The sequence below is a fragment of the Stegodyphus dumicola genome, chromosome 1 (genome assembly GCF_044657685.1).
Source record: "Stegodyphus dumicola isolate Sdum_Otavi_A_Nest chromosome 1, ASM4465768v1".
NCBI classification, from domain to species: domain Eukaryota; kingdom Metazoa; phylum Arthropoda; class Arachnida; order Araneae; family Eresidae; genus Stegodyphus; species Stegodyphus dumicola.
Window position 1 is genome coordinate 158,161,160 of NC_140768.1, and position 16,272 is coordinate 158,177,431.

At 31.8% G+C, this 16,272-nt stretch overlaps 1 protein-coding gene and 1 long non-coding RNA gene across 2 annotated transcripts; both read right to left on the reverse strand.

Moving 5' to 3' along the window:
• Nucleotides 1-9,283: 9,283 nt before the first annotated feature.
• LOC118190948 (uncharacterized) lies at nucleotides 9,284-15,039 on the reverse strand. Its single transcript, XM_085822618.1, has one exon. It carries the CDS (start codon nucleotides 14,381-14,383, stop codon nucleotides 13,205-13,207), a length of 1,179 nt encoding a protein of 392 aa, XP_085678744.1. The 5' UTR covers nucleotides 14,384-15,039; the 3' UTR covers nucleotides 9,284-13,204.
• Nucleotides 9,284-15,165, reverse strand: LOC118190949 (uncharacterized). Its single transcript, XR_004758501.2, has 2 exons — nucleotides 15,046-15,165; nucleotides 9,284-11,491 (listed from the first exon to the last, which is right to left on the reverse strand). It is a non-coding gene; the product is annotated as an uncharacterized LOC118190949 (long non-coding RNA).
• Between the last annotated feature and the right edge of the window lie 1,107 nt (nucleotides 15,166-16,272).

A 16,272-nucleotide genomic window follows, 5' to 3' on the forward strand; every position in this document is an offset into this window, starting at 1 on the left:
AGCATTGTTTTGTCTTTCCCATAGCCAGCATTCGCGCAGAATAAAATAAATGTAAAACTTCAATGTAACTCGCTCTTACTTCGAATGCACAAGGCTTGCTACTCTCGTGACAGTCTCCAATTAGACAAACTAGTGAGAGTATTTCTCGTGACAGTCTCCAATTAGACAAACTAGTGAGAGTATTTCTCGTGACAGGGGGGGGGACAGACAGTAGCCGCCCTAAAGGAAAGTCGTTTACAAATAATTTTTTAATGAACTTAATTTGTTAACAGTCTTAAGCATAAAATGAGAACGTGCAGATATTTCTATGCTTGCGAAATATAAAGAGCAGTATAAAAAACCTCAATATAATTCAGCTTCATGAAGAAAATGTATCATTTGTTTAAAACAGATGGAGCAAAGTGAAGGGGGAACAAGAAAAATAAGCGGAAAAATCAGAAGTTGAAAAGCTTATTAAAACGCTCCAAATAAGCTTCAGCCAAATCCAGATTAAACAGGTTGCAAGGATTTAATTATTTTTCTAACCACGTATTTTACGTTTAATACCTTTACTATCGCATTCGCTCTTCGTTTTCCTATCAGAATGCAAATTTTAGTTTGCGCGTATTTAAATGAGGTAGTAAGAGATAGTATTTAAAGGAAAGGTTTTAGATGGTTTAATCATGCTGAAGGGCACGTTACTAATTGAATCTCAAAAGCTGTCTATTACATTATTGTTGCCATTAGGGCTTGACTCGCTGGTTTACGTTTGAGCCAACTTGCACTTTATTCATTCTGTGTAGTCCCTTTGGCTAACTTACAACTTTAACTTGAGTGCATTACTCTTAGTTGCTGGCTAAAATAAATACTGGCTGGTCTTGTAAGCACAAGAAGTGCCTTCTCTTAAATTACCCACTTTTAATGAAAAGGTCTTTTAAACCCTTCTTACGTTCTCTGATTACTGGACATAACGATAAGTCGCTTAAGTTCAGCTTGAGTCTCAGTTTACGCTTCCAAACAAGGCGAGACTCTACAGTGTTAATACCGGATACCGGTTAGCTCGAATCACAGTTAATACGAGGCCAGTTAAAAATACACAAGGAAATGAGAATAACCTACATTTTAATAACAGGTACTATTAGCAATTGACCAGTATTCTGAAGAATAATTTCATTTAGTTTAATACATGAAATGAGTATTAATTTAGAAGTATTAATTAGTATTAATTTACTGAACCATCGAAACTAGTCCTGTGAAAATTTGAAAATAGACGCTGATTTTTATTGTTCGACTTCTAAATTAATATTTGTTCATTCTGTTATTGTATCTTAATTACATGAAATGAGTGTTAAAAAAGCAGCGTTAATAATAACAGGGGGAAGCATTATCAGAATTTAAAAAAAAAAAAAAAAAAAAAAAAAAAAAAAAAAACGATTTAAACTGGCATTAAAGAACAAGATAGGCGAGAAAACTCGAGCAACGACATTCGGTTCAAACTTACGTAGAAATGTCGGTTAGAACTTTTTGCTTTTCGTCATAAAATATTTATAATTCCATCTTGCTTAAAACTGAATTGTCTTCTGTTGAGCATAAAATGAGTCCCCAAATACTAATGAATCATGTGCATTCACTGCCGCTATCCCAACCACTTTTCTTTTCATTTTTGTATTTTCCACACACAGTTTTGATTTACTATGACGGTCTGTGACAGTAATTTTCCTTGCGCAAGTCTGTTAATTCGGTCCTAGTTAATTACAAGTTGGCTATATGGCCATGGTTCATCAGCGGCTGGTAAATAGACGGGGGGTAAGATCATCTGTTGTGAGAATACTGATAATTTCATTTTTAGGGCACATAATAGTTCTATGGCCGATTCTGTTGTTTTAAATTCTGATGTTAAGGAAAGTTGTGTTTTAAGGAAAATGGCTAATGATAGTGATAAGAATACTAATAATGTATTGAGATATATGCTTGTAAACTCAGTACTTCTAATAAATTACTGTTCTCTGATGTTGATAAAAATGATAAAGAATTAGAAAAATCTAGTAAACTTAAACGTAATTATAAAAAACATGCACAAGATAAAGCCATGTGCTCGGACGGATTTACTTTTCCTAGGAAGACCACCAGGTCACGTAAAACGTTAAAAACCAATGTTGATATTGCAATCTCGAAAACATTTGCTACCCTTAATTGTAAAGGAAAAGATTTTATTAATATACATCCAAAAGATTTCAAGGGTTTACGGTACGATAAAGATTATATGAATACTGGCATGATTGATATATACACTGATGGCTCCGGATATGAAGGTGGAACTGGTTGCGCTTTTGTTATTTTTTATTACGGAGTCGAAATCTATAATAGAAAAATACGATTAGAAGGAAATAAATCAGTGTATCAAGCTGAAGCGGTTGCAATTAGAGAGGCACTGCGGTGAGAGAGGCACTGCGGTGGAGTTATAAAAACTTAAAACAGTACTTTACAATACATATTTATTCTGATGCTCTCTCGGCCCTACAAGGCTTGGCAAATCCGGAACCAAGCAATAGACTTCTTTTGGATATAAAAAACATTTACAACAAAATAAGAGAGGAAAATGGTATATATTTTTATTGGGTCAAGGCACATATTGGTGTTATCGGGAATGAAAGGGCGGATATGCTAGCTAAAGAGGCTGCCCTGGGAGAGGGTGATATTTATGACGCTATTAATGATTCTAGAAGAATTACCTTGAGAAAAATGAAAGCAAGTATAACTGAGAAATGGGCTCGGGAATGGAATGGTTCAAATAAAAATAAGGGTTACTTGAGGATTTTGACCATAAAAAGAAAAATGGATCTATTTAATAATATAGATACTATTCAAGTTATCACGGATCATGGTAGATTCCCGGCTTATTTAAAACGTTTTAATCTCCAGGGCAATGATCAATGCTTGGCTTGCGGGAAGTACGGAAATGTAGCTCATTTTATGGAAGAATGTAAACTGACCGAGAGTGTGAGGACGAGATTTGGAAAAATAAATGAACGGAATGTAATTGAAAAACGAAAATTCTTGAATAGCTATGCAACAGAAATTATGAGGATTGTGAATGAAAACAAGACTGCCGTAAGAATAGGACATTAAATATTTTAATTCTTTAATTTTTTTTTTTTTTTTTTGGTTTGTTTGTTTGTCTGCGTCGGGTGTGCTGCGTTAACCATGAGGCCGATTTTTGTCGGCCAGGAAGGTTGCAGCATACTCGTAAACTAAACTAAACTAAACCCTTAATTGTAATACTACACACACTACTTAATTGTAGCGAAAATAATACTGAAAAGATTAATGAAAATGCTGGTAAATATGGCTACAAATGCTGATAGCGCTAATGCAGCAGATAAGGATAAACTACGACAACACGTATAATTCCCCCAATTAAATTTAACGACTTTGTTAAGAAACTTAACAATGAAATAAATGCTGTCTTCATAGCCAGAATTTCTGGTGATTTCTTAAAATTATTACCACTCACTGAGGATCATCAGCCTGAGATACCTAGATACCAATGGTGTACAGTATTACATACTATGCTAAACGTATGAAACCTGTGAAGGTTGTTATTCGAGGGTTACCCTCTGACTGCCTTAAAGACGAAATTAAAGATGAGTTAATTACAGATAAGGCCTTAATGTTATTACAGTGAACCAAATGTTCAGATTTAAAACTACCTCTATTTCCAGTTAGCTAATGTTAAGATCACATAAAATCTACGACATCAATAATTTACTATGTTTTAATGTTAAAACAGAACCATACAAATACAAAGGTGGTATTGCTCAATGCCATTATTTCTATCATTCATCGGAGGAGTGCAAATTTGCTCCGAGATGTGTTAAATGTTCATTGCTGCATAAAACTGATGAATGTGAAGCAAAATTCATTGAAAAACCGATGAGTTGTAACTGTGGTGGTGACCACGCAGCCAACTTCCGTTTTTGTTCCCAGAACCCAAGTAATTCGAAGAACCCAAATGTTAAGAAACAGAATGTTAACACTCGTTCTGAGCCGCGTGGTGGAAATATTCCCCCCCAGGACTCAAAGTGACACTCTTAGTAAAAAAAAAAAAAAAAAAATCCTACCATATCACTTAGTAATTATAGGAAAATTCGTACTGATGTCAATAGAAACGACCGCACACAGTTTCCAGCGCTCTCAGAGAAGCTAAACCCAATACTAGAAGTCAGAATAAAAACTCTACAAATAATATCTCCTCTACTTTTAAAGACTTTTTGCAAGTCATTAGTGACGTAAACGAAATCTTAAGTGAATTTTCCATTTTTGCTGTAATTAAAATAATCACGAATCGACTGGATGAAATTCATGCTGCATCTACTCTCATAGATGAAATTTTTGTCTTCTTTAAAATATTCGAAGAAATTTCTAGTGGAAATTTTTCTAGTATAAATGGAAACTAGACTTTTGGCATTTTCGACTTCTTTTGAACAATCTTTCGATATGTATATAATTTTAATTTTGTGCTGGAACTTTGACTACTTTGGGCTATCAGTTTATGATGTTATTTTGTGTTTATTATGTTAAAAAATTGTATATTACGTGTTCTATATTTTCGAAAATCCCTGTGCTCGTATTTTTCTCACGTTCACGTGTCGCCAGCTCGATATTTTTACCTGCTGCTCAATATACATGATTACCTTATGGACTTGTGACTTTTATGAAATTTTCTCTACGGACTTTTGCTTAAACCTTAGAACTTTTATTTTGTAGTTATGTTGATACATTCGAAATAGTTTATTTTTCGAGGGAGGTAAGGTCATTGCTCCTAGGTACTCCGGTGATGCACCATTCTACTCATGAGATAATTTCATGACCTACGTGTCTCATCCACTGTCTGGTGAGAACACAATCATTTCCACCAAACGCAGCCGGCACTAGACATTTAGTCACCTGGTGCAGCCTTTGATAATCCTAAACTCTGCTGCCCGGTGCATTACTAAATTGTAAAACTTTGGCCACCCCTATATACTGCTGCCCAGTATTTCCCCTAAATTTAAAATTTTTGCCACCTAATGCCTTCGCTCTGGTTGCACCAATCCTGATATTAAGTCCTGCTTTTTGATATATCCAACTTTGATACCTCCATACAGTTTTCATTTCATCTCCTTTGTTCTACATCGCCTAACGCTAGAAGTGCTATTGATAAAACCCGAAACCAGTGCTGAGACAACCGGCTACACTACTACTATACCAACAGGGCAGTTACTACCAGTATAGGTATTATCGTTTAGTAACTTTGTGAAGGATTTTTAGGAAAAACTGACTCATATTCACGTTACACATGTAGAAAATAACCGTATAACTAGCATGCCTGAAGGGATTCGAACTTGGTTCGAATTATTAGTGTTCAATAGTGCTGACCACTTGGCCTTGGTGGGCCACCTTCGTTACTGAACTCCATACTTCAGAATAATAATTCAAAAATCTTTATTTAACTTTTTTTTAAATTTAACTCAGTTCCTATATGTCTAAAACAACATAAAAAGTTCTACACAGTGTTTGCAAAAAGTGATCATACTTTTTATTTCCTTAAATACTGAAGAGTAGTAGTATTAGCATTAGAGAATTTTCTGAAAATAGTTTCTGCTCACTCAAGAGCTAACTATTAAGGCAGAGTACCTTTTAAGGGAAACTGAATCCCATTCACATCAAATCCCACAAAAATACCAATGCAATCTGCCTATTCACCAACGTTTGAACCTTTGAAACCATCAGTGTTCAGCAGTTTATTCATTTCATCATTGGCAGGCTTTCTGCACTGAAGGTAGGAGGTTCTAAGACTTAAAAATTTAACTCTCTTATATAAATCTGACATAGTAAAAAAGGTTCGATTAATAACATATTCAATATTCTTTACTAAATTAGCACACTTAAGTAATAGCAAACTTAAACATAATACAGGTCAGAAAGTTTATTCTCTAATATTTATATGAATTTTGCACATAAAGACATGAACCTATTTATACTTAAATTCCTTACAACATGGATAATATATTATCAATTAAACCAGTTAATAGAAGATTGTAAGAATTTAGATTTTATTCTAAATCTTTATTATTGGGAATGGGAGCCTCCCCTTCCATTTCCAATGATGGACTGTTTTATAAGATATTCCATTTTATTGTGAATACTTTGCAACTGAGAGTTGTATGAGTATTTTCTTGAAACATGAAGAATGTTTAATTAAATGTATTAAATCTCTATATCAGAATATTTTTAGTTAGTTTTCAGTTATACTGAATACAGAAAGATATGTATTAAGTCTCTAAATGAAACTAATTTCAGAATATTTTTAGTTAGTTTTCAGTTATACTAAATAAAGAAAGTTAATTCTTTAAATTAACTCTGGCACTAATATTGAATGCAGGTCAACAGTCTGAGTGTGCTTTGTCATAATCAAATAATCCAATCCAAGTCTGATATGAAATGAATCTTTGCTGAGATCACTAGACACAATGTATTTGCATGACAAAATAAAAATAGATTAAATCGCCTTTATTTATTTATTTTAAATGCTATTCAATCAAATGTTCATGCATTATATAAAAATTTAAACAATTTATTTTTGTTAATTTAATAATGATTTTCTTCCTTAATACAGTTTCTAATTTTCTTTCTTCAAACTTTAGGCTTACTAAAACATAAATTAGAATTATTCCTGCTGCTTCATACATTAATTAAGGTTTTCTTACTTTGCTTTGTTGCCTTAAATAAGGTTCTCTTGCTTTGAATTTTTTTTTTCTTTTGGGGGAATGCTACAAAATGTTTTGTTTTGTAAAATATTTAACCAATTTTACTGAAGTAATAATATTAATTTTTGTCATGCATTTTTCTTTTACCCAATCTTTAGGATATTGGCTGAACAGTTTAAAAAATAATAACTGGAAGAAATAAAAAAAAAAAAATTATTATTAACCGCTTCATTATTTTTGCTACATTATTTAAACAAAAGATGAAAACTTAAAAGTGAAATTTTGAAGATTACTTTATGCACAAGACAACTGAAAATAACATATGTGTACAAATCATTAGACTAAAGAAACTAATTATGATTTAAAAAATTATAAATAATATTACTACTATTATTTTATATTTTAAATCCATAATTATTCGAAAATATACATTTCTTTTGCTATATTTCTGAATTTCATTATGGAAACATTTAACTAATAGTTTACTTTATAGGCAATATTTTTCACTCTACATTGCACTCTTTTCATTATATATATTTATATTTTTCTTCGAAGTTAGTTGTGTTAGAAATCTGATACACTTTATTTTATCCACATACATTTTCTCTAAATTTTGGTAACCTTTTAACTTAATTTTATTTATTTCTTATGTAAATTTCAATGGGTGGTAAAACCGACCTTAATTCTTTCTAACTGCATTTGCTCAATAACCAGCAGTAAATGAAAAAAGTATAATTAACGAAAATTTTAGGAAAAATTCACTATTAGTCAAGCACCTAACTTTGCTCAAGAAGGAGATTATGGCCAAACCCAAAAAAGAAAATGTAGCAGGAGAAAAAAAAAAAAAAAAAAATTGCAAAGGACATAAGGAAATTTGATGATAATATTCTTTCTAAACAGAGAAGTAACTTCAATAGTTTAAAAAATAATTACATTCTGCATTAAGACACAATAACACGCCGAATAAATACTAATTCAGAAGTCAAACAACAAAAAAGCTGGATTGAAAAGCTTAAGGAATTGGGATATCAGAAAACTTTCAGTATGTAAAACATTCACAGATATTTTACTGTACCTGAATGATTATTAATCAGCATAATTTTGTTGTCTTTACCTTTAGTTTTATTTAAAATTTGATTTTTTCAAGATGTCTAGGGCTTAAATTCTGACAAAGCCCAACTTCAGTAACTTCTCAGTTTTCCAATCAAATTGTAATTCCAGACAGAGTCTCAAATAAGATGAGCTCTTGCTGCTATTTTATTTTATTACTTAACTAATTGCCATTAATTCAACTTTTTTAAAATTTATATATTTTGCCCAACTTGAATTATTAATTATTTTATTCATTTGTTTATATTCACTTTTTTTGACAACTTTCTATAGAGCTCTGGCACTTCAAATTTTAGAAATTAAGCTCAGAGCATATCAGTATGTTTTTGTAATAAAAAGGTCACACATATATGTTTAACTACTTTTAGGTATATTTTAGCAACCAACTCATCTTCATCTGAGTTTAATGAAGAAAACAACATGTTTGTTAAGTTACCAGAAGACATCTCTTATGGCATTGACTATAAACCATCTGATGTTAATAATGTTCTGGATTGAGAAGAATACTAAAGGTCTAAGATTACATACTACAGATGGAAATCTAAGATAAAACCAACATGTCAGTGTCTTAAAAACATGACTCATGGCTGAAATATAAAATTGGTGTTTTGTATTTTGGTAGTAGGTTCTGTTGTGGCACTATTATTCATGAAAAGAAAAAAAAAAAAAAAAATGTCTTCTCATGCATAATAGTTTACCATGCAACAAACAAAAAATTTTTCTCATTTTTTAGCTAAAAACAATGCAAAAGTATTGTTTTGACCAAGAAACATTCAGATATGAATTCAGTCAAAAATCTACATTTAAGGGGAAAAAAGAGAGGAAGAAAAAATTTAAAACAAATTAAGGTAACTAATCGAACGGAGTCCATCTAGAGCATTCTTCAAGTATGGCATCAGGGCATGGGTAGTAAAAAATTACAAATTCTTAATTGAATGGATGCCTAGATATCATATTTTTCAAGTTTTTATATTAACTATTCAAATATTGTTATTATATTGAAACATTTGCATCTTATGCACTAAATCCAACACTTATGAAAAACTGAGTCTAACAACTTGTCCCCTACTGTAATATTATAGTTACAAATTATACCCCCCACCCCCAAAACATTGTCTTTTTTACAAAATTGACCATGAAATAGCTTATGCGAACAAAATTACAAATTCATAATTAAACCCCCATTTAATTCATACAATAGGTTCTGCTGGAAAAGAGAAAATACCAAGAAGTAGTTTTTAAATAAAGCAATTTTTCCACAATGTAAACAATCCTTAAGAAAAATTTTAAAAAATAAAAATTAGTTGATTATGAAATGAAAAAAATTCTTCCTCAGTTTTTTTCTACATGCATCTCTCATGCCATCCTTATAAATAACAATCTGCTTCAACTGAAGTGATACAGTGGATCATGAAGTAAAGGCATTACAATAAATGTGAACACAATCACGAATGGAACATTTAGTTTATTCATAAATATCAATAAGATTAATACATAAAATATTACAGAAAGACTGCAATACCGAATATCTCCTGAATAAGTGACAAGGCAGTTTATACAATCAATCAAATAAGATAAACTGTCACATTTTTAACAATTTCAATAAAATTTTAGTTAAGTGACCCATTCTGAAAATCAGTTTAAAAATTAAAATTTTTAATCCATACCCTCAAGCATCTGTAAAAACTATGCCCCTTTTATCTAACATAAAAGGTGTCATGAAAAGTCTATATAAAAATCTATACTAAGATATTATTTACAAGGTATTTAACTTTTTAATGCAATTTAAATCACGTGATAAATGTTTTCAGTTGTTAGCATTTAAATACACAGAATAAGAGAAGATATGAGTACTTATTGGGAATCCTGGATTAAGTTTTCTAGTGATAATGTTTTGGGCATCAAGACTCTTCTGGGGATTGCTATCAGAGCTAAAAACTTATAAAATACATATGAGTTACCAGAAAATCTTAAGCAACATTTTTGGTAACTCTTATCTGTTTTAGATATCTAATTTCAATGTAATTATTCTTATAACAGTAAAGATAAATAGTTCTAGAGATAAACAGTGAAAAGTACCAAATTATTCTTAGTGCCAAAATCTATTTTAAAAAATGCCGAGCCTGTTAATTATCAGAACAACACTTTCACATAATTAGTAACGCTTTCACATAATTAGTAAACTGGATGCTTTTGTTAGTCAAAGTTTTAAAAGTGGTATCAAACACAGATGCTACAAAAAAGTCCACATCAGTTAACTCAGATCTTAAACTGGAATTACAAGCTTATTCAAAATACATGAAAAGCAATCTCTGATGCCCCTTATATAGTATACACTAACAATACCCACATGAATAACTGATAATCATCAACAGGTATTACAAGAAAAAACCGAATTCAGATGCATATAACATAGTTTGTATAAATGCCATCTAACAAACTTACTGAATTCACCACCCAGAGAGTATAGTGGTTAGGGGAGGCGACTGTGATACCAAAAAGCTTGGGTTCGAGTCCCGGAGAAGCCATGGATTTGCTCCCTCATAGGAAGAAATAGTGACTGCCTATTAGGTACTCCCATAATAAAATGACCACCACTTTTGGCCTTAGTAGTGGCAAAAGACTAAAAATAGCTAGTGCCCACCGTAGGGGGGGAACTTATTGAATTCAATGATTTCATTATAACTGATCTAATAAAATTATTATTCATTTCACAAAAACTTTGTAATATTTTTGTCAAATACTCATGTTTAATTACATTTTCAAAACATCATTAGAGTTACTATCAATATTTCAAGCTATAATTCTCACCAGCATTTATGCTTCGTGACAAGTGCTTTCTCATTACTTGAAGTAGGATAATGCATGCTTAAATATAATAAAAAATCAATGCTCTTTAAAATATCTATTACCTCAACTGCCTTTTTTTAAATTTAAATCCTCTATGCACAGAGATTAAAAAATTCTTTTATGAAATTTAAATACTTATAGCATAAAACAGCATTTCTTATTACCCACATCCCCACTTAGAAGCCAAAAAAAGTACTGACAAGGCAATGCACCATGCTGCTAAAAAGTATTTATATGTCAACCCAGGTATGCATAACAGGTATCCCTGTACATTTTTGCCAGACTGCAGATTATGATAATTATGAGATTTTTCAGGATTTTAACACAACGGTACATTGCATATTGCAGTATTCATCCTCTTCAGCAAAAGCTTGGACTTAGCTTTCTGTGTGCATAGATCATATCTCATTCAAAGACATCATGCACCTCTTTTTTACTTCTTATTTTAGGATTTCGGTGCCGACATTGTACAATTCTCCAATGATTTTTTAGCAATAACAGTTCATTGTATACATGGAAAGAACAGACACACACACACACGAAAAAAAAAAAAAGAAAGAAAGAAAGAAAAAGAAACATGCGTGTCTTGTGTGGAAAAAAACAAGTAGTACAAAAACTGATAACACTAGATGCATTATTGAGAGACTTACAAATGTTTCTTTCCAAAGTCACCAACCAGTTCGTGACTTTTTAATACAGATGTAGGTAACCAGAATGTACTATACAATTTCACCAAAGCCTCATTTATTACATCAAGGGTTCTCAATTGTGAAGATTGCTTGAAGGGGGCAAATTTCTCAGTCCTGAAAGGAAATTTTTCGACCTTAAATTGAAGACCTAAATTCTAGTATAGCACAATAATTTATGGCATGGTTGAAAAGGTATGCCCCCAAACCTGGAAAACCTCAAATCTCATAAGTGCAGTAAAATATTTGGCTCTATTCTTATACGCACCCTAAGATCACCAAATGTGACGATATGTGTTCTGTGCTGGTTTTTGGCAAGATTGCATGTTGTATGGCAACCCTTTTGACGTTGAATACTCTTTTGCTGGAGTGTTTTAATTGTTTGTTGGTTCATGTCGTGTGTGTTTTAAAATGGCCTATGTTGCAATGAGAGATGTGGTTGCAAGAGGGTCTGGGTTGCTGTGCATGATAGAAGTAAGGAAATGCCGATGCAGTATATTAGAGTGGATTGAGCCTTGTACTACTATTTTTCGGATGGCTGGAAATCTTAAAAGGTGTTGGTGTACTTAATTATGACAAAGCACACTAGGGCTATCTGCCTAAGGGGAGGGATGCCTTCGTGGAGGACTTTCTAAGGGAAACCGGCTCATAAACACGTTACACATGGGGAAAACCACGAAAACACCCATGCAGCCAGCCCGTTCACAGGATTCGAACCTCGGACCGAACTACTAGTTTTCAGGGACTTTACCGCTCAGCCGCTGGTGGGCTCGGAAATCTTAAAAGGATTTAGGAAAAAAGAAGGTTTTGAACATTTATTTGTGAACCATAGTATGAATTTTCTGGATAGTGTGTCTGGCTTTCATATAAATAGGATAGTGATTACGTGGCGGCATGAAATTGGTATTTCTGCTGTTTGAAAAAGCATTCATTCATGGTAAGTGCATTTTATTTTATTCTTGTTCTTATTTTGTAGAATGTCATATACATTGTTTTTTTAATATGAATTTCTGTCATTATTGTTGTTTCTTTGAATTGTTTGAAATTTAATTTAGTTATTTTAGTTTATTTTGTTGATTAGTGCATAGTGCCTAGATTGTGCAATTCATGGAAGCTTTTTAAAGTTGAAACAGAACTCTGTGTACATGGTATTCTTTGAAATTTATTGTTGTTATATTAATTTATTAAAGCAAGGTGTGCGTAGTTTGTAGATTCTTTCGTTGCCTGGATTGTGCAATTCGTAGATTTTTTTTAAGTTACAACATATCACTGTGTACATGGATTCTTGTCAAATATTTTTGTTAGAAACTTTATGTTTCTGCTATCTAAATTTTTTGTTCTTGTTTTGAATTTTTAGCTTAAATTGTGTGTTCAAAACGTGGTTTTCGCATGTGCGAAAACTGCATTTTTGAAGACATTTTAGACTTAAAGTTTGAAATGTAGACAAAAAATTTAGATAGTAATATGGCACCATGGAGTTTTTCACCAAAAATGTTTGGTGAGAAATTTGGCGACTTGAGGGTGCATATAAGAGTAGTTCCAAATATTTTCTATATTACACTTATTAAATTATATGCACAGCATACTAAATATTATCATTTTTTTATCCCTACATATTAATTGGAATTCACACCTTGTATAGGAACAAAACTTTACAGCTGTACATACATATTGGTACATGACAAGAAGGCAGAAGTGGAACAATAAAAATACAGAACTGTACCATTAATATTTTTTAAATTCTTTCAGCATGCATCTGATTTCTTAAAAATATTACAATATTCATTACTTTCCAACACAATTGCATAAAAATTATTCATGGTGTGCATGTCATTCGCTTTGTTTTCGAGCATGAGTATGCATGTGTTTCTTTAAAGTACTTTTCTCTCTAAATGACTTGTTACAGATACTACATTCATGTGGTTTTACACCTGTGTGAGTAACCATATGTTTATTCAAACCATTCTGAAATGCAAATGTCTTGCAACACACAGTACATTCATATGGTTTTTCACCTGAGTGAACACGCATATGTTTCGTCAAATCACCCTTATGCAGAAATGACTTGCTACACTGACTGCAATTGTGTGGCCTCTTTCCAGTATGAATATATTTATGTATGTTTAAGTTAGCTCTCCGTGAAAAAGACTTGCAACATACATCACATTCATATGGCTTTTCAGCAGCATGGACAAGCATATGATAATTTAAGGCAATTTGGCATTGATACTGTTTGTCACATACATTACACATACTTGATTTATCACCTATATTGGTATCTGTTTGTGTTAAGAAACTTTGAAATGCAAATGGTTTGCAATACACATCACATACATGTGCTTTCTCAATATTATGTATAAATAAATGTTTGTCCAAGTCACATTTGTCTGCAAATGATTTGTCACAGATATTGCATTTATGTGGTTTCTGACCAGTGTGTACTGAACTATGTCTGTCCAACTGGTTTTTTCGTGCAAATGACTTGTAACATGTTTCACACTGATACGGTTTCTCACCAGTGTGAATACGCATGTGTTTATTTAGGTAACCTACATGTGTAAATGACTTGCAACATATTTGACATTTATGTGGTTTCTCACCTGTATGTGTTAACATATGATGCTTTACATCATGTTTGCGAGCAAATGCCTTGTTACAAACCTCACATGTATATGGCTTTTCACCAGTATGAATAACATGATGCTCTTTTAATTTACTCATTCTTCTAAATGATTTGTTGCATACATCACAGGTATGCAGTTTCTCATCTATGTGAATAAGTATATGATTCTTTAAGTCATATTTAAATGCAAATGTCTTGCCACATATATGACATGCATGTGGTTTTTCACCTCTGTGATTATGCATATGCCTGTTAAAAGCAGTCCTGCAAATAAAGGATTTGCCACATATATCACATTTATGAGGTTTTACAGCTGTGCGAGTCCCCTTAGTAAACTTCTTTGGTACATCAATTTCATTCCATTCATCTGCTGTAAACACACTCATTTTGAAAAGAAATACAAGCAAATCTTATAGTCACGTATAATTTCATTATAATATACACTAGTCCCACTTTAATCTAGGATAAATTCCTTCAACTAAACATTTCCAATTTTTTAACTAAAAATTGTTCTAAAGACCAGTCTCATTAATAATTTAATGTTATTTACAATCAGATAAAGTCATAAATGACATATTAAAAAGAAGATGCACTTCTGTCTTCAGTTAAATTTTAGCACGAACTCACTTTAAAAAGTGCTGTATAAATATTTTTCTACTATACCTAACAGAACAAATATTTATTATTACTTTTCAATGCATTTCAATTTCCTTACTTACATGCAAGACAATCTTTATTTTAAATTTCTGTATAAATGTATTTTAGCACATAGTTATTAGAGATTCTTCCATTTCATGTCAGCATACACTGTTCTGTACTTGCATGAATAATTAAGCTACTCTCCATATTTTTAATTATTATTTTTTCAATTTAAAATTTTTGCTTTTTAGAAGAGGACAAAAAAAGTTACGAATGTTGTCTTTAGAACAATTCTTACAACAGGTATTCTTTAAATGATTTCTTAAACATTTTTCGCTCGTTTGTCAGTGCAATTTACAAATGCGTTTATAAAAGTATTCAGAATTAAAGAAATACTCTTTCGACATACTTCTAAATTGCGACACACGGCTTCACTTAGGGAATTCGTTGTTGACAGGTTATCTTCACGAGAAAAAAGGGGGAAAAAATGGGAGGAGTTACGAGATTCTCTGGGTTGCATGAAGATCTACTAATAACTTTCTCGCCAAGTAATTTGGCGTCATTGGCTCATTCTTATTTCTGGAACTGTGGTTGAAGAGTGGTATGATTTTGATCCGTAAGTATGCTAAAATTCTATCGTAAATTTTTAATACCTTGTTTTCCAAATTTACACATTTTGCTTGATTAATTTGAAGTTGTTTGTTTTTAGATGTGCGCAATGGCAAATTTCAGGTTATTCGTCAAATACCCAAGGTTTCTATTTCTCTGGTAAGTGTTTGCTTTATATCTTATATTTATTATTAAATATGAAAAGTAATTTTTGCATGCGTATATTTTTTCATGCTCATTTTCTGTTTTATGTGCTGGTAGATTTTTGGCCGATTACCGTGTTTTTAGATAAATGCGCCATTTTTATTTAGGTCGGGTAGAGATTACTGTTTCCATTTTTTTTAAGTAACCACGAAAATTCTAACACATGTAAAAGCTTTACTAGTAAACTTTTGATTGAGGATATTTCAAGTAAATGTGCCATTTTTACTGAATTTGTGTAGAAGTTGCTCTTCGTTATGCCTTTTTTGAGCCAATATGTTAATTAGTTGTATTATTTTAATGTGTTGTTTTGCAGATTAGTTCAGTTTATTTGACAGATGTGTAATGCTGTTTGTTGAAAAATGCATTAGAACCAATGATGGTAAGAGCTTGGCCTAGCAAATTGGTAAAATATTACATGCTCTTAATTACTGAATCATATTGTAGGATAAAATCTGTTTATGTATGAAAATTTGTACTTTATCTCTGATTATTTGGTATATGCCCAGAATTTCATTATTAATGATCGATTCATTAAAATTATTTTTAATTGTCTACTTTGTTTTGTGTTGCTGCTGCTCATTCTGCATTTTTGGGGGGGGGAGTAGATATAAAAATTAATTCTTGTTTTTTCTTTTTTTTCCCTCCATGTCTCTTTTAATTGTGCTAGTAAATTTCTCACTGAACTCATTTCAAGTTGAATGTGGTATTTTCTTTAGCTCATGTAGAGATTCATCAAGTTTTTGCTGGTAAATTTTTGACAAAATGTGCCGTTTTTACTTAGTTTGCATAAAAATTGTTCTTCTTTATGCCTCTTTTGAATAAA

Bases quoted from the DNA above. Each gene is read 5' to 3' on its own strand.
- LOC118190948 (XM_085822618.1), bottom strand. From the start codon at position 14,383: ATGAGTGTGTTTACAGCAGATGAATGGAATGAAATTGATGTACCAAAG.